The 23903-nt window shown below is 43.9% G+C and overlaps 1 protein-coding gene across 1 annotated transcript; it reads right to left on the bottom strand.

Annotated features, from left to right (window-relative positions):
• Positions 1-14959: 14959 nt before the first annotated feature.
• On the bottom strand, positions 14960-18073 carry LOC118365252 (telethonin-like). Its single transcript, XM_035747318.2, has 2 exons — positions 17540-18073; positions 14960-17197 (listed from the first exon to the last, which is right to left on the bottom strand). The coding sequence occupies exons 1-2, from the start codon at positions 17686-17688 to the stop codon at positions 16807-16809; spliced, it is 540 nt and encodes a 179-aa protein (XP_035603211.1). The 5' UTR covers positions 17689-18073; the 3' UTR covers positions 14960-16806.
• Positions 18074-23903: the final 5830 nt, after the last annotated feature.

Consider the following 23903-nt stretch of genomic DNA (forward strand, 5'->3'; position numbering starts at 1 on the left):
TCATTGTTCAGCGTTGTTCAATGTTTTTAAGCTCACTTCCGGACTTGTACTGTAGCTCAGTTGGTAGAGCATGGTTTGAATCCCGACACCACCCATACATAAGATGTATGACCTTAAGTCGCTTTGGATATATGCCTGCTAAATGACATATATTATAGTCGTTTTGGCCTTATTTTTTACATGCATTACACAAAATATCCAGCAGGGTGCAGCATCATCTTTGTAATGACAAAGTCAGAGGGCGCTTTTCTATGACTGTGAGTTAGTTTTTATCAGGTTGACATTTATTGTCATGAATCTTGATCTGGGGGCAGCTCTTCAGAGAAGTCACAAGCTAGCACAGACACAAAGTCATAAAATCAGTTTTTAAACCTAACATTAACCACACTGCTAACCCTAATGCCTAACCTTAAATTAAGACAAGAAAGCACATTTTTTGTATTCATACATGTTTGCGATTTATACAATTTTGACTTTGCAACTGGCCCATCTTGCGAAAATTGCTCAGTTTTGCCTACAGGGCAAGATTCATGACAATAAATGTCAAGCTGCTTGTTTATATTCATGTCTATCAGCATGTCACTTGTTATTTCAGTGAGTTTCATATATACACTACATGACCAAAAGTATGTGGACATCTGCTCGTCGAACAGCTCATCCCAAAATCATGGGCATTAATATGAAGTTGGTCTCCCCTTTGCTTCTACAACAGCCTCCACTCCTCTGGGAAGGCTTTCCACTAGATGTTGGAACATTTGCTGCAGGAACTTGCTTCCATTCAGCCACAAGAGCATTAGTGAGGTCGGCACTGATGTTGGGCGATTAGGCCTGTCTCACAGTCAGCGTTCCAATTCATCCCAAAGGTGTTCAATGGGGTTGAGGTCATGGCTCTGTGCAGGCCAGTCAACTTCTTCCACACCGATCTCGACAAACCATTTCTGTATGGACCTCGCTTTGTGTACGGGGGCATTGTCATGCTGAAACAGGAATGGCGGCGAGCTTTGCACCACTCCAGCGGATGCTTGGCATTGCGTATAAGTGATCTTAGGCTTGTCTGCAGCTGCTCGGCCATGGAAACCAATTTCAGGAAGCTCTCAACGAACAGTTCTTGTACTGACGTTGCTTCCAGAGGCAGTTTGGATCTCAGCAGTGAGTGTTGCAACTGAGAACAGACGATTTCTACGCGCTACACGCTTCAGCACTCAATGGTCCCATTCTGTGAGCTTGTGTAGCCTACCACTTTGCGGCTGAGCTGTGGTTTCTCCTAGATATTTCCACTTCCCAATAACAGCACTTACAATTGACCAGGGCAGCTCCAGCAGGGCTGACATTTGCGTATTGACTTGTTGGAAAGGTGGCATTCTATTGCCAATTTTGTCTATGGAGTTTGCATGGCTGTGTACTTGATTTTATACACCTATCAGCAACAGGTGTGGCTGAAATAGCAGAATCCACTAATTTGAAGGGGTGTCCACATACTTCTGTATATTTAGTGTATGTCAAAAATATGTATATTTTATTGCATATCTACGCATATTCCTTGAGCTGTCTGTATCCTCCAGACGAGTTGTTATTTTTTTAAAGAAACTAAATATGGATCTCTGCATCTCTGCTAAAATCTGGGTAAAAGATGGAAATGAATGTAAATTATTCAGTACATTTTGTTATTGCTTGCTTTTCTAAAGTTGACCAATCAGCAGACATGCCAGCTAGGATTGATAGCCTGAATTGACTTCTTGGTAGCTCGTTAAGAGGATGGGATATTAGAAACCTATCTGGGCTAAAGCAAACTTCATAAAGTTGCTAGGTGGCTAGTAGTATTACAAAGAGACAACAACAAAATGAACAACAATTGCACTGCTCAAAAAAATAAAGGGAACACTAACATAACACATCCTAGATCTGAATGAATGATATATTCTTATTAAATACTTTTTCTTCACATAGTTGAATGTGCTGACAACAAAATCACACAAAAACTATCAATGGAAATCTAATTTATCACCCCTTGGAGGTCTGGATTTGGAGGCACACTCAAAATTAAAGTGGAAAACCACACTACAGGCTGATCCAACTTTGATGTAATGTCCTTAAAACAAGTCAAAATGAGGCTCAGTAGTGTGTGTGGCCTCCACGTGCCTGTTTGACCTCCCTACAACGCCTGGGCATGCTCCTGATGAGGTGGCGGATGGTCTCCTAAGGGATCTCCTCCCAGACCTAGACTAACTCCTGGACAGTCTGTGGTGCAAGATGTGCTCAATTGGATTCAGGTCTGGGGAACGGGCGGGCCAGTCCATAGCATCAATGCCTTCCTCTTGCAGGAACTGCTGACACACTCCAGCCACATGAGGTCTAGCATTGTCTTGCATTAGAAGGAACCCAGGGCCAACCGCACCAGCATATGGTCTTACAAGGGGTCTGAGGATCTGTGCGGACCCCCAAAGAAATGCCACCCCACACTATGACTGACCCACCGCCAAACAGGTCATGCTGGAGGATGTTGCAGGCAGCAGAACGTTCTCCACGGTGTCTCCAGACTGTCACGTCTGTCACATGTGCTCAGTGTGAACCTGCTTTCATCTGTGAAGAACACAGGACGCCAGTGGCGAATTTGCAAATCTTGGTGTTCTCTGGCAAATGCCAAACGTCCTGCACGGTGTTGGGCTGTAAGCACAACCCCCACCTGTGGACGTCGGGCCCTCATACCACCCTCATGGAGTCTGTTTCTGACCGTTTGAGCAGACACATGCACATTTGTGGCCTGCTGGAGGTCATTTTGCAGGGCTCTGGCAGTGCTCCTCCTGCTCCTCCTTGCACAAAGGTGGAGGTAGCGGTCCTGCTGCTGGTTTGTTGCCCTCCTACGGCCTCCTCCACGTCTCCTGATGTACTGGCCTGTCTCCTGGTAGCGCCTCCATGCTCTGGACACTACGCTGACAGACACAGCAAACCTTCTTGCCACAGCTCGCATTGATGTGCCATCATGGATGAGCTGCACTACCTGAGTCACTTGTGTGGGTTGTAGACTCCGTCTCATGCTACCACTAGAGTGAAAGCACCGCCAGCATTCAAAAGTGACCAAAACATCAGCCAGGAAGCATAGGAACTGAGAAGTGGACTGAGCAGCTAACCGATCGCTGCAGCTGTACATAGTCTATCGGCAAATAGCCCACCCATTTTTACCTACCTCATCCCCATACTGTTTTTATTTATTTACTTTTCTGCTCTTTTGCACACCAATATCTCTACCTGTACATGACCATCTGATCATTTATCACTCCAGTGTTAATTTGCAAAATTGTAATTATTCGCCTAACTCATGCCTTTTGCACACAATGTATATAGACTCCCCTTTTTTTTTTTTCCTATTGTGTTATTGACTTGTTAATTGTTTACTCCATGTGTAACTCTGTGTTGTCTGCTCACACTGCTATGCTTTATCTTGGCCAGGTCGCAGTTGCAAATGAGAAATTGTTCTCAACTAGCCTACCTGGTTAAATACAGGTGAAATATTTTTTTTTTTAAGTGGTCTGTGGTTATCACCTGCAGAACCACTCCTTTATTGGGATGTCTTGCTAATTGCCTATAATTTCCACCTGTTGTCTATTCCATTTGCACAACAGCATGTGAAATTTATTGTCAATCAGTGTTGCTTCCTAAGTGGACAGTTTGATTTCACAGATGTGTGATTGACTTGGAGTTACATTGTGTTGTTTAAGTGTTCCCTTTATTTTTTTGAGCAGTGTATATATTTTTCAAACAGGACAAATCTGAGGGGGCCACTGTGCCCCCTATGAGCATGACGCCTTTGAGCGTGCGTGTGTGCGTGCGTGCGTGTGTGTGTGTGTGTGTGTGTGTGTGTGTGTGTGTGTGTGTGTGTGTGTGTGTGTGTGTGTGTGTGTGTGTGTGTGTGTGTGTAGTGGGTACGTACAGGCATGTATTAGTGAGTAGCAGTGGCGTGTATTCTTGGATGCCAAGGGAAGCCAGGCTTCCCAAAACAAGATACAAAATAATTGGTTCTTTTCTTTTATCTTTCATCTCTCTGTGTTTCATAAATGTCCTTCAATTCGCATCCGAGTGAACGAAACAGCGCCCCTCTGTCTCAGTACGTGTAGCCCATCTATCTGATGCTGTCTGGTCAAAAAGAGTATGACATGGTTGTCGCTCGTAGCATTGAATGCAAGGAAAGCTAGCGAGCATTTGGCCTCCCCTGAAATTGAAAAAAAATAATAATAATAGCCAATCAGCGTAGAGCAACAGAGACAACGTTGACAGCACTAGCAAATATTTGTAAACTGTTGTAGGAGGAATCATGGACCAAGAACAGGATTTTTGGAAGAGGGAGACAGAAAGGTGAGTTTCTGAGTAGGAATGGAGGTTGAGTAAGAGGACGAAGACGTTGAAGAGTATGAGGAAAGCAGAGGTTATATTTGAATCTGAGGAAGATGGCGATAAACATGGAGATGAGATGGGGTGTCGAAGAAGATTGGTGTCAAACAGAGTGACCCGTGCGCCAGACTGAGTTCTGGAGATAAAATGGAAGTGAATGAGGGCAAGTTAAGTGAGGTGGAAGGTGTGGTGAAGAGCTCAGAACCCGAGCCTGGAATCAATGAATAAAGAAGAATCTGGTCCAGTAGGAGTGACATTGTTGGAGAAAGTGGACCCCTGCCTTTTGGCGGATCCATTTGTGGTTACAGGGTGGGTGAGAAAAGAGTTGGGTGCAATTAAATCAGTGAAGGTAACCTGTAGTGGATTGTGATATTTGTTTGTGTTTCTTCTGACCAGAGGGAGCAGGCGCTCTGAGTCATGCAACTTGGGTCAAGATCAGTGCTGGGGATTGAAAATGTCTGGTGCGAGAGAGGCAGGTTGAAGTAGCCAGAGTCAGACCAGTGGAGGAGGTGTAGCATGCTGTGGCAGTGAAGAAAGTAGAGGAGGATGGGTCAAGGGTCAGGGATCCTGAGATCCCAGTGAGTAGTAGATTTGTGCCAGCATAGAGGGATATATGCTTCAGTAAGGCTGGCTTCTTTGCGTTCTGTCATCAAAGAGTTACAGGGTGTGTTGAGTGGGGGTGTCCCATCCTCTCAGGCTATTGGCATGGTGCAGGAGCAGACGGGGTCAAAGTAGTGGAATGGGGCAGTGGGTTTTTAATGGGTGTAGGTGGCAGCTGCAGAGAAGTACCTGGGTGTATGAGATTTTACTGCAGATATAAGATGTTCTGAGGTATTTAATGTGTATGAAATAGTGGGGTATACAGTTGAAGTCAGAAGTTTACATACACCGTAGCCAAATATATTTCAACTCAGTTTTTCACAATTCCTGACATTTAATCCTAGTACAAATTCCCTGACTTAGGTCAGTTAGGATCACCACTTTATTTTAAGAAAGTGAAATGTCAGAATAATAGAGATAATGATTTATTTCAGAGCTTATTTCTTTCATCACATTCCCAGTGGGACAGAAGTTTAAATACACTCAATTAGTATTTGGTAGCGTTACTTTAAATTGTTTAATTTGGGTCAAATGTTTCAGGTAGCCTTCGACAATCTTCCCACAATAATTTGGGTGAATTTTGGCCCATTCCTCCTGACAGAGCTGGTGTAACTGAGTCAGATGTGTAGGCCTCCTTGCTTGCACACGCTTTGCCAGTTCTGCCCACAAATTTTTGATAGGATTGAGGTCAGGGCTTTGTGATGGCAACTCCAATACCTTGACTTTGTTGTCCTTAAGCCATTTTTCCACAACTTTGGAAGTTTGCTTCCATTTGGAAGACCCATTTGCGACCAAGCTTTAACTTCGTACTGATGTCATGAGATGGTGCTTCAATATATCCACATAATTTTCCTCCCTCATGATGCCATCTATTTTGTGAAGTACACCAAAGCACCCCACAACATGATGCTGTTCTTCGGCTTGCAAGCCTCCCGCTTTTTCCTCCAAACATAACATAATTATGGCCAAACGGTTCTATTTTTGTTTCATCAGACCAGAGGACGTTTCTCCAAAAAGTACGATCTTTGTCCCCATGTGCAGTTGAAAACCGTAGTCTGGCTTTTTTTTATGGCGGATTTGGAACAGTGGCTTCTTCCTTGCTTAGCAGCCTTTCAAGTTATGTCGATATAGGACTTGTTTTACTGTGAATATAGATACTTTTGTACCTGTTTCCTGCAGCATCTTCACAAGGTCCTTTGCTGTTGTTCTGGGATTGATTTGCACTTTTCGCACCAAAGTACATCTCTAGGAGACAGAATGTGTCTCCTTTCTGAGCGTTATGATGGCTGTGTGGTCCCATGGTGTTGCATACTATTGTTTGTACAGATGAACGTGGTACCACTGGAATTGTGATATACAGTGAATTATAAGTTAAATAATCTGTATGTAAACAATTGTTGGAAAAATAACTTGTGTCATGCACAAGGTAGATGTCCTAACTGACTTGCCAAAACTATAGTTCGTTAACAAGAAATTTGTGCATTGGTTGAAAAACCAGTTTTAATGACTCCAACCTAATTGTATGTAAACTTCCGGCTTCAACTATAGGTGTAGGGTTGGTTGGTGGGGCAATTTTTTATATTTTTTCGTTTTTATTTTATTATCACAAATGGAACATGATTGACACTACCGCACAGTAGGTGGCAGCATGCACAAACAAAATGTGCAAATGCCATGATACCAAAGAAGAAGATGGTCCTGGCTCACCCCCCAAAAAAGTGTCAAGGGAAGCCAGTTTGGATTTGGCTTCACACCAGTCACATAACATCAGAAACCAAATGTCATTGACAGAAAAAAAACAATAATTGTTGCATCTCGCTTTGTCATTGTCCTAGCTAGCTAGCTAAAATAGTAATTTCCTAAATTATCCATGGATGAAGATAGGGATTATGGACTGTAGTTTTACTTAATTCTCTGTACTGGCCAATGATTGGTTGATTGTGATCCAACCATAGATTCATACATTGTTCCCCTGGCCTGGGAGAATGGAAGTTCAACATGTAGCTAGAAACTCAGCAAAATAAGAAACGTCCCTTTTTCAGTACCCTGTCTTTCAAAGATAATTTGTAAATATCCAAATAACTTCACAGATCTTCTTCATTATAAAGGATTTAATACTGTTTCCCATGCTTGTTCAATGAACCATAAACAATTAATGAACATGTACCCGTGGAACGGTCATTAAGACAGGCAATTAAGGTCACAGTTATGAAAACTTAGGACACTAAAGAGGCCTTTCTACTGACTCTGACAAACACCAAAAGAAAGATGCCCAGGGTCCCTGCTCACCAGCGTGGACGTACCTTGGGCATGCTGCAAGGAGGCATGAGGACTGCAGATGTTGCCAGAGCAATAAATTGCAATGTCCATACTGTGAGACGCCTAAGACAGCGCTACAGGGAGACAGGATGGACAGCTGATCGTCCTCGCAGTGGCAGACCACGTGAAACAACAGGATCGGTACATCTGAACACCACACCTGTGGGACAGGTACAGGATGGCAACAACAACTGCCCGAGTTACAACAGGAACACACAATCCCGCCATCAGTGCTCAGACTGCCCGCAATAGGCTGAGAGAGGCTGGACTGAGTGCTTGTAGGCCTGTTGTAAGGCAGGTCCTCACCAGACATCACCGGCAACAACGTCGCCTATGGGAACAAACCCACCGTCGCTGGACCAGACAGGACTGGAAAAAAAGTGCTCTTCACTGACGAGTTGCGGTTTTGTCTCACCAGGGGTGATGGTCAGATTTGCGTTTATCGTCGAAGGAATGAGTGTTACACCGAGGCCTGTGCTCTGGAGCGAGAACGATTTGGAGGTGGAGGGTCCGTTATGGTCTGGGGCGGTGTGTCACAGCATCATCGGACTGAGCTTTTTGTCATTGCAGGCAATCTCAAAGCTGTGCGTTACAGGGAAGACATCCTCCTCCTTCATGTGGTACCCTTCCTGCAGGCTCATCCTGGCATGACCCTCCAGCATGACAATGCCACCAGACATACTGCTCGTTCTGTGTGTGATTTCCTGCAAGACAGGAATGTCAGTGTTCTGCCATGGCCAGCGAAGAGCCCTGATCTCAATCCCATTGAGCACGTCTGGGACCTGTTGGATTGGAGGGTGAGGGCTAGGGCCATTCCCCACCAGAAATGTCCGGGAACTTGCATGTGCCTTGGTGGAAGAGTGGGGTAACATGTCACAACAAGAACTGGCAAATCCGGTGCAGTCCATGAGGAGGAGATGCACTGCAGTACTTAATGCAGCTGGTGGCCACACAAGATACTGACTGTTACTTTTGATTATGAACTTGCCTTTGTTCAGGGACACATTATTCCATTTCTGTTAGTCACATGTCTGTGGAACTTGTTCAGTTTGTCTCAATTGATGAATCTTATGTTCATACAAATATTAACACATTAAGTTTGCTGAAAACAAAACGCAGTTGACCGTGAGAGGACGTATATTTTTTTGCTGAGTTTACTATGCTAATGTTAGCTAGATGGCTGGCGCATCGTTGTCTATGAAAGTAAGTTAGACTAGCAAGCAAACATTTTAGACAGGTAGTCTAGGACAATAAAAACTAAGTGTGTACTGTATGACAGTGCACACTGCCTTGTTCAGGGGCAGAACGACAGATTTTTACCTTGTCAGCTCGCGGATTCGATCTTGCAACCTAGTCCAATAAGAACTAGGCTACCTGCCACCCTGTTTTTATCTCTGTTGTTCTAAGTCAATAGCTGTTTAATAGTTTGAAAATGTTGGGAAAACTGTGAGGACGAGAAAACAGCAACTATGGAAACTCAAAAATTGGGGAAAAACGTTGGTAAGACTTGACAGGACAAGACGAATTGGCAACAGACAAACAGAAAATGCAGGTCTACAGTAAATACACAGCAGATATTAGGGACAAATGGGATACAGCTGGTGAGAGGGGTGGAGACAGGTGAAGTGGATTACAAGATAGATTACAAGAGAATTGAACACTTTTATGTTTTGACAGGCGTTCTCAGTGACTCTGCATTCTACCGTACTTCACCACAGTATGACCTCCCATGACCCCCCTGAGGGTTTAAATGTACTGTGATGAGTACACACGGAGGTTAGAAGGCAGGAGATCAAAAGCAAATTGACCCCATGAACCCTGAAGGTGATGAAGAATACAACCAAATCTGGGGTCAGTCTTACAGCACATACTGGTAATTCACAAAATGGATGGATGGATCAATTCAATCAAGTTAGTTACACAATATTGATATCTGTGCTAGAATGCATGTACAGTTAGTGGATGGAGTAGGAGATATGGGATGAGGGCTATCTGATGGACTGAGACTTGGGGGAGTCAGTGTTGTGTTGAGATTTTCCACATGAACTTCACTCTCCGTGTCAACTGACATTCCTTGGCTACTGGAGGGGAGTTTCATGACTTGGCAGCGTCTATGGTGGATTCTGTCTCGGCCTGTTTGGGGTGTGGCTGTGGCAGATAGGTTTTAGGGGGGTGGTAGAAGTGGGTAATATTCTAGATAAGGGGGGAAAGGAAGCAGACCAGATGACCCAAAGATCTGATAAAACAGTGAGGGATTAAGAGCTCAGAGGAGAAGAACAGGCAGATACGGCTGTCTCTCTGGCTCTGTCTCTTTAGTGATAGCAATGTTTACCCTGCTAATAATACCTAGACCCCTACACAGAGCCATATTAGACACCATAACCGAGAGACAAGGGGTGGGCAGAGAACATGATAGAGAGAGGGAGAAATGGAGAGAAAGACCGAAAGAAAGGGAAGTGGGGAAAAATGAACAATCCCAGTTGGAGATACTGTGAGTTGGAAGGAAAAAGTAAACATGAAGGGACAGGGGAGAGAAAGTAGTAGAGGTTACAGTATGTGGGTCGAGACTGGAGCAGTGTGTCCTGGGCAGAGAGCCGATGGAGATATCAGCCTACTGGGGCAAAAGCAATAAACAGAGAAATACAAATCAAATCAAATTTTATTTGTCACATACACATGGTTAGCAGATGTTAATGCGAGTGTAGCGAAATGCTTGTGCTTCTAGTTCCGACAATGCAGTAATAACCAACGAGTAATCTAACTAATAATTCCAAAACTACTACCTTATACACACACAAGTATAAAGGGATAAAGAATATGTACATAAAGATATATGAATGAGTGATGGTACAGAGCGGCATAGGCAAGATGCAATAGATGGTATCGAGTACAGTATATACATATGAGATGAGTATGTAAACAAAGTGGCATAGTTTAAAGTGGCTAGTGATACATGTATTACATAAAGATGCAGTAGATGATATAGAGTACAGTATACATATGAGATAAATAATGTAGTGTATGTAAACATTATATTAAGTAGCATTGTTTAAAGTGGCTAGTGATATATTTTACATCAATTCCCATCAATTCCCATTATTAATGTGGCTGGAGTTGAGTCAGTGTGTTGGCAGCAGCCACTCAATGTTAGTGGTGGCTGTTTAACAGTCTGATGGCCTTGAGATAGAAGCTGTTTTTCAGTCTCTCGGTCCCAGCTTTGATGCACCTGTACTGACCTCGCCTTCTGGATGATAGCGGGGTGAACAGGCAGTGGCTCGGGTGGTTGTTGTCCTTGATGATCTTTATGGTCTTCCTGTGACATCGGGTGGTGTAGGTGTCCTGGAGGGCAGGTAGTTTGCCCCCGGTGATGCGTTGTGCAGACCTCACTACCCTCTGGAGAGCCTTACGGTTGTGGGCGGAGAAGTTGCCATACCAGGCGGTGATAAAGCCCGACAGGATGCTCTCGATTGTGCATCTGTAGAAGTTTGTGAGTGCTTTAGGTGACAAGCTGAATTTCTTCAGCCTCCTGAGGTTGAAAAGGCGCTGCTGCGCCTTCTTCACGGTGCTGTCTGTGTGGGTGGACCAATTCAGTTTGTCTGTGATGTGTACGCCGAGGAACTTAAAACTTACTACCCTCTCCACTACTGTTCCATCGATGTGGATAGGGGGGTGTTCCCTCTGCTGTTTCCTGAAGTCCAATCATCTCCTTAGTTTTGTTGACGTTGAGTGTGAGGTTATTTTCCTGACACCACACTCCGAGGGCCCTCACCTCCTCGTTGTTGGTAATCAAGCCTACCACTGTTATGTCGTCCGCAAACTTGATGATTGAGTTGGAGGCGTGCGTGGCCACGCAGTCGTGGGTGAACAAGGAGTACAGAAGAGGGCTCAGAACGCACTCTTGTGGGGCCCCAGTGTTGAGGATCAGCGGGGTGGAGATGTTGTTACCTACCCTCACCACCTGGGGGCGGCCCGTCAGGAAGTCCAGTACCCAGTTACACAGGGCGGGGTCGAGACCCAGGGTCTCGAGCTTGATGACGAGTTTGGAGGGTACTATGGTGTTAAATGCTGAGCTGTAGTTGATGAACAGCATTCCCACATAGGTATTCCTCTTGTCCAGATGGGTAAGGGCAGTGTGGTTGAGATTGTATCGTCTGTGGACCTATTTGGGCGGTAAGCAAATTGGAGTGGGTCTAGGGTGTCAGGTAGGGTGGAGGTGATATGGTCCTTGACTAGTCTCTCAAAGCACTTCATGATGACGGAAGTGAGTGCTACGGGGCGGTAGTCGTTTAGCTCAGTTAACTTAGCTCTCTTGGGAACAGGAACAATGGTGGCCCTCTTGAAGCATGTGGGAACAGCAGACAGGGATAGGGATTGATTGAATATGTCCGTAAACACACCAGCCAGCTGGTCTGCGCATGCTCTGAGGGCGTGGCTGGAGATGCCGTCTGGGCCTGCAGCCTTGCGAGGGCTAACATGTTTAAATGTTTTACTCACCTCGGCTGCAGTGAAGGAGAGTCCGCATGTTTTGGTTGCGGGCCATGTCAGTGGCACTGTATTGTCCTCAAAGCGGGCAAAAAAGTTATTTTGTCTGCCTGGGAGCAAGACATCCTGGTCCGTGACTGGGCTGGTTTTCTCTTTGTAATCCGTGATTGACTGTAGACACTGCCACATACCTCTTGTGTCTGAGCCGTTTAATTGCGATTCTACTTTGTCTCTATACTGACGCTTAGCTTGTTTGATTGCCTTGCGGAGGGAATAGCTACACTGTTTGTATTCGGTCATGTTTCCGGTCACCTTGCCCTGATTAAAAGCAGTGGTTCACGCTTTCAGTTTCACACGAATGCTGCCATCAATCCACGGTTTCTGGTTTGGGAATGTTTTAATCGTTGCTATGGGAACGACATCTTCAACGCACGTTCTAATGAACTCGCTCACCGAATCAGCGTATTCGTCAATGTTGTTGTTTGACGCAATACACGTGATGGAAGCAGTCTTGGAGCGTGGAATCAGATTGGTCAGACCAGCGTTGAACAGACCTCAGCGCGGGAGCTTCTTGTTTTAGCTTCTGTCTGTAGGCAGGGAGCAACAAAATGGAGTCGTGGTCAGCTTTTCCGAAAGGAGAGCGGGGGAGGGCCTTATATGCGTCGCGGAAGTTAGAATAGCAATGATCCAAGGTTTTGCCAGCCCTGGTTGCGCAATCGATATGCTGATACAATTTAGGGAGTCTTGTTTTCAGATTAGCCGTTAAAATCCCCAGCTTACAATGAATGTAGCCTCAGGATATGTGGATTCCAGTTTGCAAAGAGTCAAATAAAGTTAGTTCAGAACCATCAATGTCTGCTTGGGGGGGGAATATATACGGCTGTGATTATAATCGAAGAGAATTCCCTTGGTAGATAATGCGGTCGACATTTGATTGTGAGGAATTCAGGTGAACAGAAGGACTGGAGTTCCTGTATGTTGTTGTGACCACACCACGTCTCGTTAACCATAAAGCATACGCCCCCGCCCCTCTTCTTACCAGAAAGATGTTTGTTTCTGTCGGCGCGATGCGTGGAGAAACCAGCTGGCTGCACCGACTCTGATAGCGTCTCTCGAGTGAGCCATGTTTCCGTGAAGCAAAGAACGTTACAGTCTCTGATGTCCCTCTGGAATGCTACCCTTGCTCGGATTTCATCAACCTTGTTGTCAAGAGACTGGACATTGGCGAGAAGTATGCTAGGGAGTGGTGCGCGATGTACCCGTCTCCGGAGTCTGACCAGAAGACCGCTTCGTTTCCCTCTTTTACGAAGTCGTTTTTTTGGGTCGCCGGCTGGGATCCATTCCGTTGTCCTGGGTGAAAGGCAGAACACAGGATCCGCTTCGCGAATGTCATATTCTTGGTCATACTGATGGTGAGTTGACGCTGCTCTTATATTCAGTAGTTCTTCTCGACTGTATGTAATGAAACCTAAGATGACCTGAAATACCTTATATAGATAAGTATTCAAACCCATTTCTATGAGACTTGAAATTGAGCTCAGGTGTATCCTGTTTCCATTGATCATCCTTGAGATGTTTCTACAACTTGATTGGAGCCCACCTGTAGTAAATTCCATTGATTGGACATTATTTGGAAAGGCATACACCTGTCCATATAAGGTCCCACTGTTGCCAGTGCATGTCAGAAAAACCAAGCCGTGAGGTTGAAGGAATTGTCCGTAAGACAGAGACAGGATTATGTCAAGGCATAGATCTGTGGAATGGTACCAATACGTTTCTGCAGCATTAAAGGTCCCAGTGGCCTCCATCAGTGCCTTCCATCATTCTTTAATGGAAGAAGTTTAGAGCTGGCCACCTGGCCAAACTCAGCAATCAGGGGAGAAGGGCCTTGGGCAGGTGGGGTGACCAAGAACCCAATGGTCACTCTGACAGAGCTTCAGAGTTCCTTTGTGGAGATGGGAGAACCTTCCAGAAGGACAACCATCTCTGCAGCACTCCACCAATCAGGCCTTTATGGTAGAGTGGCCAGACGGAAGCCATTCCTCAATAAAAGGCACATGACATCCCGCTTGGAGTTTGCCAAAAGGTATCTAAAGGACTCTCAGACAATGAGAAAAAAGATTTTCCAGTCTGATGAAGCCAAGATTGAACTCTTTGGCCTGAATGCCAAGCATCACGTCTGGAGGAAACCCAGCACCATCCCCATGGTGAAGCATGGTGGAGGCAGCATCATGCTGTGGGGATGTTTTTTAGAGGCAGGGACTGGGAGACTAGTCAGGATCGAGGGAAAGATGAACGGAGCAAAGTACTGAGAGATTCTTGATGAAAACCTGCTCCAGAGCTCTCAGGACCTCAGTCTGCGGCGAAGGTTCACCTTCCAACATTAGAATGACTCTAAGCACACAGCCAAGACAATGCAGGAATGACTTCGGGACAAGTTTCTGAAGGCATGTGTGCTAAGTTTGTAACATCATACCCACAAGAAGACTTGAAGGATGTAATCGCTGTCAAAGGTGTTTCAACAAAGTAGTGAGTAAAAGGTCTTAATACTATTTTTTTTTTTGCTTTTTCATTATGGGGTATTGTGTGTAGATTGATAAGGGGGTGGGAAACAATTTAATACATATAATTTTAAGGCTGTAACGTAACCAAATGTGGAAAAATCAAGAGGTCTGAATACATTTCAAATGCACTGTATAAACAAGAATTCTGTAGAGATGTCCAGCTCAGTCAGTTTACAAGTTTTACGTTTCCATCCTTATGGTAAGATGTTAGGCACTAATTGTATCACCCTGTTGCAGGGGAACTTTAAGGAAATGTAAAACTTGTAGTGTATTTGAAGTTTGACAAATCTTCTGAAGTTTGTCATTTCCACTTTGAAATTTCAGACTTGATTTTCAATACAAAAAAGATATATAAGCCCCCAGTTCAGCTGTTGCTGCCTGAACAGAAGCCTGTAGGTGCAAGGTCATGAGTTAGCCATGTTGTTTACAGCTGATAATCAGTCAGGCGTTGATTAATCTATCATCACCACTCCCCATTTAGTGTGTGTGTGTGTGTGTGTGTGTGTGTGTGTGTGTGTGTGTGTGTGTGTGTGTGTGTGTGTGTGTGTGTGTGTGTGTGTGTGTGGTCTTTGTGATGGTTGTATTAAACAGGTTAACACAGAAAAAAGTGAAAAGCACTTCAGATTTTATTATACAAAAATATAAACCCAACACATGAAAACAGATAGTGGAGAGTGTGATAAGTTGAGCCAAACGGGTTAGTTTTATCTAGGAAGCCAGACACAAAATTAATAATTTGACAGAATATTTAGGAAGAGGTCGTAATTTCATGGAGTCTGTGAAAAATTGTTCTATACATTATTTTGGATCTCTATAAGCTTCAATATGAGGTCCTAAACCTAGCATGAAAGTGCATCCTTGTAGCTGTGTGGGCTGATTTAGTCAAAATGTTTGCCTTGGGGTAAGTTGAGCCAATGACAAGTGTTAAAAGATGCTTCAAATTATTACAAGACAAAAAAAGTGATTGTGGTGGTGTTGAATTGTGTTTGGGAAACAGTTAGTGGTAATATTTCATTCAGTACAGAAATGTGTAGACTGCTTAACTTTCCCGGCCCCCGGCTCAAATAAGTTGTGCCAAGAGACCCCTTGTTTTGGACAAACTATGCTTTCAAAATTACAATGTTTACATGAATTTGGTTTATTTCCAGGGATACACAACATCCTGAAATACATGTAGACATCTTTGTTAGAAAGAATACTATATTTCCCTTGACAGAGTGATGCTGAATGTAAGAAATTGCTCAACTTACCCCACTTTCCTCTACAACAGTAGAGACTCACATCATTCTGTACCATCTGTTCACTAACTCTACCAGATACATCAGATGCTGTACATCAGATGTCAACATTAACACACAGCTAGGTGGGCCGATCAGCTCAAATGACACGTTGTTTTAAATATATACGATAAGTCTTGATCATACAAGTAGTCAGTCTATATCCATGACTTGAGTCCTGACCTGGGACCATCCAGACATGTCAGCACACACAAACCTCCCACTGGGCACACACTGGTTGAATCAACGTTGTTTCCACATCATTTCAATGAAATGACATTGAACCAACGTGGAATCGATGTTGAATTGACGTCTGTGCCCAGGTGGCTCCTTTGTCTGGGTTCCCAGTGTGGGATCATGTTTTACCGTTCTGTCCTCTCACCCAGGATTAGAGTGTGTCAAGGACTTCTGAAGGTCTGGAGGCTCACCAGCTCTCCATTCTTACAAAAAAAGAGGGATGGATGCCAAGGTATGTTGAGCCCACCCCTCCCTCCGTGCCCACTTTCTTGTTCCTCTCTACAGTTCCAATTCTCTTCTGCTCTCTCCCACTCCCTTTTGAAGCGTCTTTGATATCTTCATATTTCCCTTCCCTCACCTCCCTCATCTGTGCATCATTCCACATGAATATATCAAAAAATACATCCTCATAAGCACATTGGTTGAGCATATTAAATGTCCTGCTGTCTCAATACTGTGAGGTGTCATTGCCATAATATGACAATGCTGTCAGAATGTACCACTGCACACAATGCGGTCAGAATGCCATACTATGCTGTGTGGCTTATCCACAGCTGGCTTTAGCCAGGCAGGGGGGCGGGGGCAGTTCATTCGGTGTGTAGACGTGACAAGGACAGTCTGGTCTTTTCCAGTCAACAGAGAGATTAGTTGATGGCACAGCTGAAACACACCTTTCTGTCAATCAAAAGATGCCATCAGATCTCTAAGCAAATAATACCTTGTATAACAAACAGTATGACATTGGACATGTCCCTAGTATACATGTAATACTTAATGAAACAGGAAAGGTATACACTGTGTGACGGCACTTCTAGGGAATAGGGATGGAATAAATGTCACTCGGAATAAATCTATATACATCCGTCCATGCTGTTATCTGATGGGCTTGAGCCCCAAAGTTAACCTTTCACTCTAACGTCCATTGTTCCTCTGCTCTTCCTTCACCCTCTCTGGGCCTCCTGTGACACGGAGCGGCCCAGTGCTTTGGGCGCCTTGGCGAACTCCATCCTGAGTGGCTTGGCGGGAGGCAGGTCCTGTGTGATCTCGACCACGGCCCTCTTGCCAGGGCAGACACCGTCGGAGATGGGGAAGGGACGGAGGTCCTCCTCGGTGTGTGGTGCTCCGCGACCCAGCCGGATGCCCAGCTGTGCAGGGGTGAATATTGGCAGCGGCAGGGTGTTCCTCTTGGGCAGAAGTTGGTGCTCTCTCACACCCCTCTCCACGGTGCCCACTCTGTACACCCCCGAGGGACAGGCCTGGGCCAGAGAGTGAGCCTCCCACTGACGAGTGTAGGTCTCCCTACGAGAGTCATCGTTCATGTTCATTGTCTGCCTGTGGAGAGATGAGACCCTCACAGTTAGGAATGAACAGTTGGACATTGCTCAGTGATTTTCATACTCTAATCTCTTACAGTATCAAGCAGAGAGTCCTACCAGCGAAATGAAAATCATTACATTTTACAGTCAGCTGATAGATTAGCCTGACAGTTATTATAACTAAGATACATTATACAGTAGGCTAGTCTTGAGTATGATGACTCACAGGGTAATATAGGAGAACGTCTTGCTTTATTGTTATTGGATATTTTATATAAGAAGAAATTACGTAATGTTGTTCAATATGTTCTATCTACCAGAAGTAATTAATACAGTTTGTCAAAAGGCTGTGTCTCACCTGTCCATGGCCCGGGTCTTCATGTTAACACTGTTCCAGTCGGCTTTGTAGCTCTCCCTCTGAGCCTGGTTCTCTTCGTGTACGCTGCAGGCCAGCTCAGCCCCCACCACGGCCCCAGCACGCTTCTCAACAACGGTACACACCTGCATTATCACGGTTCTGTGTGGGTGAAGTTCTGTCCTTATATCGGTTTTTATCACCTCCGTTAGCTTCTAGGACTCCTCAATCTATCTGTCTGTCTTGGTATCTCTGTGTTCGGTGTTCTTCTCTCTGGATTATCTGTCTGTCTGTAGTTGCTAGCCAAGGTAATCTGTGATGGTTCAGGCAGCTCTCTCCTCTCTCTTGCCTCTGTGGTGATGGTGATGGTCTGGTGGTCTCTGCTGTCTGTGTCTGGGAACATGCCCGTCTATCTCCTTTATAGAAGCCCTGCTTCTATTTCTAAGCCATGTTGTCACTCCACAGCTAGTGTGTGCTGACACCTGACACCAAGAGCGGCCCGTCCCTGACTTTGTCCCGGGAGTTAGAACTGACTGACTCAGGGCAGCTGTTGAGAAAGAGAGAGGGAGGTGGCTGGGGGAGAGAGGAGTGCGGTAAAGAAATGGGAGTGGGTGTGTTACCGGTAATTGTACTCAGAATCCCCTGATACCCAAATTATACCCCCAATCCCCTCTATAATCACCCTGACCTAACATGCTAAATTGAGGGACATCCGGTTATCAAATGAAGTGGAAAGTTTCCCTCTTAAGAGCACTATCAGACCCAGTGTTCAGAGACCTGTAAACACACACGAGCACACAGGGGGAGGCTTCTGAGAGCTGGCATCTGAATAGAGCTTAGGTCTTGATGTACATATAGCAACTGGTGGCAGAACACTAATGTGGAAAGAGATCAGCCCATGCTAATAATGCTGGGTGCTGAGGGGAAACTCTATTGCCTCAAAAGAGAATACATAGATTGAGCATAGAAAACATTAAGAACTCTTTCCATGACATAGGTAAATCCAGATGAAAGCTATGATCCCTTATTGATGTCACCTGTTAAATCACTTCGATCAGTGTAGATGAAGGGGAGGAGGCAGGTTAAAGAAGGATGTTTAAACCTTGATACATTTGAGACATGGATTGTGTATGTGCCAAATCGAAAGGTGAATGGGCAAGACAAAAAAATGAAATGTAAGTACCTTTGAACAGGGTATGGTAGCAGGTGCCAGGCGCACTAGTTTGTGTCAAGAACTGCAACACTGCTTAATTTTTCAAACTCAACAGTTTACCGTGTGTATCAAGAATGGTCCACCACCCAAAGGACATCCAGCCAACTTGACACAACTGTGGGAAGCATTGGAGTCAACATGGACCAGCATCCCTGTGGAATGCTTTCGACACCTTGTAGAGTCATGCCCGGATGAATTGAGGCCGTTCTGAAGGCATAAGGCATGTTTGTGTCACGACTTCTGCCGAAGTCGTTGCCTCTCCTTGTTCGGGCGGTGCTCGGCGTTCGACGTCACCGGTCTTCTAGCCATCATTGATCCATTTTTCATTTTCCATTGGTTTTGTCTTGTCTTCCCACACACCTGTTTTCAATCCCCTGTTGTGTATTTAATCCTCTGTTTGTGTATTTAACTCTCTGTTTCCCCTCATGTCTTTGTCAGTGAGATTGTTTATTGTCAGTGTAGTGTTGTTTGTTGTATAGGTGCGCGACGGGTCTTCGTACCCATATTTTGTTTATGTTCTTTTTTCTGTTTAGTGTTATGGAGCATGTTACTAGGACATTATTAAAAGACTCCATTTTACACTCCGTTTGACTCTCCTGCGCCTGACTTCCCTGCCACCTATACACATATGCCTGACAGTTTGGTATACTCAGTGTACATGTACATATACTGAACATAAACATACAAACACATTTTGAAACTGACAGTTATCTTGGTAGCTAGCAGTGTGAAACTGACAGTTATCTTGGTAGCTAGCAGTGTGAAACTGACAGTTGTCTTGATAGCAAGCAGTGTGAAACTAACAGTTACCTTGGTAGCTAGCAGTGTGAAACTGACATTTATCTTGGTAGTTAGCTGTGTGAAACTGCAGGGCTTAGGGTTGTCTCTTCCTGTAACCCTGGCGAGCCCTGGCATGTATGGCCTGACTATATTTGGGGTAAAAGTTCATTTTAGAGACTCAAGATCAAAGGTGATGTTCTGTAGGCAGGTGGTCAGTCTGTTTTGGATAAAGCAAGGCTATACATGCTACAGAACAGATACCAGGCTAAGGCATTGACCAAGGGACCAACTCTTGTTTTGTATAAACTACGGTAAGTAGAACACAAGTCATTTTTATTTGACTGGCGTACAGTATCTTGTGAATCTGTTATCTACCTTATTAGCTGTGTTGGAACAGTGTTTCTTCAGTCATGGACCTTATTAGCCTGATGACAGAGACCCACTCCAGCCAAGAGTCTCTCAGGTTACAGCCTTAAAGATTTCTCTCTCACGCACACACACAAAACGCACACAAACAAAACACATACACACACACGCACACATGAAATGTTGCCTCGGTGTCACTACCAGCCACTCTTTCAATGACTAACTCTTCCGCATCAGGCACTGATGTCATCCCATATATAACACCTGCATAGCAAGAATACATGTATCTTTTGCTTTCAAATTAATATTGAAACTAGATATTCATCTATTCTTCAATGTACAATATTTTACACAGCTGCACAGTTATCGGATAATACAAACAATTATTAAGTATTGGATTCGTTCCTCTCCCTCAACTTGATCTAATACATTAGTTATGAGTTATTTGTTTCAATTAATATATTCATGTACATCATTTAGTTTAAATGTCCTCAAATAAAACCTTGTAAAAATGTCCCCTAAGTACAGCAATATATTCCTATTCTCATGTCTAAGACATAATGACACAATGTATGTAAGATATCACATTGCAGACGCACACACGCACTCACACACTATGTGTTATGCAGCCATGACAACCATATAATGTCACTTCAGTTCAGGATTCCAATTGCAGAAACCTAGTACCTCTCGAGGCATACTTATGCAATGAGATCATTCTCCTTTTCAAAAAACAGAACTAAACACATTTTGCCATTTAATAAGATAATCACTCAGTATGTGTTTAGACATTTGATACGATAATCACTCAGTATCTGTTTAGACATTTGATAAGATAATCATTATTTTTTTACACTCATTCACCTAGCACATACAGTACATTAGTGACTGTCATATGAGTCAGTGTTACAGCTTTTTTTTAATCACTATGGCGCTATATTCACTAATATATGGTGAATTTGAAAAACTGTTATTACAAAACACCAAACTGGTAACATTTGTAATGCAAGTAAAGAACAAGAAGGCCCACACACTGTTAAAGCTCCCAATTCACCTCTTTTATTGACAACGTTTCGTTCCGAAACGGATCTTCGTCAGGACAAACAAACAAACCGAACGCTCACATCCCAAAATATACAAATTTCACCTCACATGACCACTAAGCACGTGATGCACAGTGGGTGCAAAAACTATTTGTGTATCTCTAATAATTTGATATCAATGAGATGGGTACATGTAGTAGTAACAGAAAATAATATATATTTACAAAATTACTAAGTAGGAGACCCAGAAGGCAAGACAAATCGAAGTGACATATTCAAGTAAGAAATGGTCTGATATCAAACTCTTGGTTCAGACCTTTAGGAGACATGGTACACAAATTGTGAGTCGAATACAATTCTCTTCTTAATAATAGATGATCAGTATCTCCACCCCTCCTTGGAGTCTTAACATGTACGATACCAATGTATCTCAGAGAGCTAATGTTGTGACGAGCCTCCATGAAATGCACAGCCACAGGGTTTCTCTGGTCAAGGGTTCTGATAATACTCCAGTGTTATGCTATTCTTGTTTTCAGAGCTTGTTTCATTTTTACGTTAGCTTTTTAATGTATTTTACCTCAGACGATCTGGTAATAAGGTTGCTAACTAGCACTCCTAGCAGCTTATGCTAACATTTACCGTGGTAAGTAGATTTTTTTTAAGTTGACATTTTGAAAAAGTTGTAGATGAAGTTAGATCAATAATTGATTTTTAAATATAAAAGTAGGAGAGCCTTAAGATAAATAATTAGTAATATGTTGGATGAGTGTGTTGGGGGCAACTCTCCACCCCTACTTGGGGGTAACTGGCCCCTGGGGTCTAGTTACCCCTTTATGGTTATGAATGTGTTTCTACCTGTCATTTAGACAATGACTGGCACAGTTAGCACTAGTTTATGGTAATTTTCTAGCTAGCAACTTCACTAGCAGTATATGCTAGTAGCATAAGCTGCTTGGAGTGCTAGCTTGCAACCTTATTACCAGATGGTCTGAGGTAAAATACATTAAATAGATTAAGTAACTTAATTGCAGTTGTAAATGTTTCCACTAGTGACGGATAGCTTTACAGTTAATGTTACAATATAGCCTTTTAGCTATTTTACACAGCATTTTATGTCATATAGCTAGATAGCTACTTGTGTTTTTAAGAGAGTTTTCCAATGGGCATCTCTCTCCCTGTTTTCAGTCACAGGTGGGGACTGGATTAGGTGTGAGCAATGCAGGATGTGGATCATGAGTTGTGCTCCAATTTGAATTGAGATCGTTTTTTTGTGACCTACATTCCATCGTATTCAGGCCCCTTGACTTTTTCCACATTTTGTTATGTTACAGGCTTATTCTAAAATTGTCTAACTGCTTTTTCCCCTCAACAATCTACACACAATATTTTTATTTATTTATTTAACCCTTATTTAACCAGGTAGGCCAGTTGAGAACAAGTTCTCATTTACAACTGAAACTTGGCCAAGATAAAGCAAAGCAGTGTGACAAAAACAACAACACAGAGTTACACATGGGATAAACAAACGTACACTCACTTACCACAATAGAAAAAAAAGTATATGTACAGTGTGTGCAAATGCTATTTACAGATGGGCTGTGTACAGGTACAGTGATTGGTAAAGCTGCTCTGACAGCTGATGCTTAAATACTTAAATACCCCAAAATGAACAAGGAAAAACAGGTTTTTAGATATTTGAGCAAATGTTTATCACATTTACATAAGTATTCAGACCCGTTACTTAGTACTTTGTTGAAGCACCTTTGGCAGGGATTACAGCCTCGAGTCTTCTTGGATATGACACTACATGCTTGGCGCAGCTAGTTTCTCCCATTCTTCTCTGCAGATCCTTTCAAGCTCTGTCAGGTTGGATTGGGAGTGTTGCTTCACATCTATTTTCAGGTACCAACAGAGATGTTTATTTGGGTTCAAGTCCGGGCTCTGACTGGGCCACTCAAAGACATTCAGAGACTTGTCCCGAAGCCACTCCTGCTTTGTCTTGGTTGTGTGCTTAGGGTCGTTGTCCTGTTGGAAGGTGATTCTTCGCCCTAGTATGAGGGCCTGAGCACTTTGGATTAGGTTTTCATCAAGGATCTCTCTGTACTTTGCTCCGTTCATCTTTCCCTCGACCCTGCCACTGAGAGACATCCCCACAGCATGATGCTGCCACCACCATGCATCACCGTAGGGATGGTGCCAGGTTTCTTCGTGACACTTGGCATTCAGGCCAAAGAGCTCAATCTTCGTTTCATCAGACCAGAGAATCTTGTTTCTCATGGTCTGAGAGTGCTTTAGGTCATTTTGGCTCCAAGTGGGCTGTCATGTGCCTTTTTTTCCGAGGAATGGCTTCGGTCTGGCCACTCTACGATAAAGGCCTGATTGGTGGATTGCTGCAGAGATGATTGTCCTTCTGGAAGGTTCTCCCATCTCCACAGAGGAACTCTGGAGCTCTGTTAGAGTGACCATCGGGTTCTTGGTAGCCTCCCTTACCACCTCCCTTGGTCAATTTCCTTCTCCCCGGATTGTTCAGTTTGGCCGGGCGGCCAGCTCTAGGAAGAGTCTTGGTGGTTCCAAATTTGTTCCATTTAAGAATGATGGAGGCCATTGTGTTCTTGGGGACCTTCAATGCTACAGAAATGTTTTGGTTCCCTTCCCCAGATCTGTGCCTCGACACAATCCTGTCTCGGAGCTCTACGTACAATTCCTTCGACCTCATGGCTTGTTTTTTGCTTTGACATACACTGTGGAATGTTATGTAGACCAGTGTGTGCCTTTCCAAATCATGACCAATCAATAAAATTTACCACAGATGAACTCCAATCAAGTGTTAGAAACATCTCAAGGATGTCAATGGAAACAGTGTCACGGCCGTCGTTGAAGGAAGACCAAAGCGCAAGTGTGGTGAGTGTGGTGAGCGTGGTGAGCGTGGTGAGAGTACATTACATTATTTTATTTGGATAATGTC

Source organism: Oncorhynchus keta, chromosome 32, assembly GCF_023373465.1.
Source record: "Oncorhynchus keta strain PuntledgeMale-10-30-2019 chromosome 32, Oket_V2, whole genome shotgun sequence".
NCBI lineage: Eukaryota > Metazoa > Chordata > Actinopteri > Salmoniformes > Salmonidae > Oncorhynchus > Oncorhynchus keta.

Excerpts from the sequence above, each read along its gene's own strand:
- LOC118365252 (XM_035747318.2), bottom strand. The coding sequence starts at position 17,688 with ATGCAGGTGTGTACCGTTGTTGAGAAGCGTGCTGGGGCCGTGGTGGGG. Across the intron at positions 17,198-17,539 it reads AAGACCCGGGCCATGGACAG|GCAGACAATGAACATGAACG; the intron begins GTGAGACACAGC and ends ATCTCTCCACAG.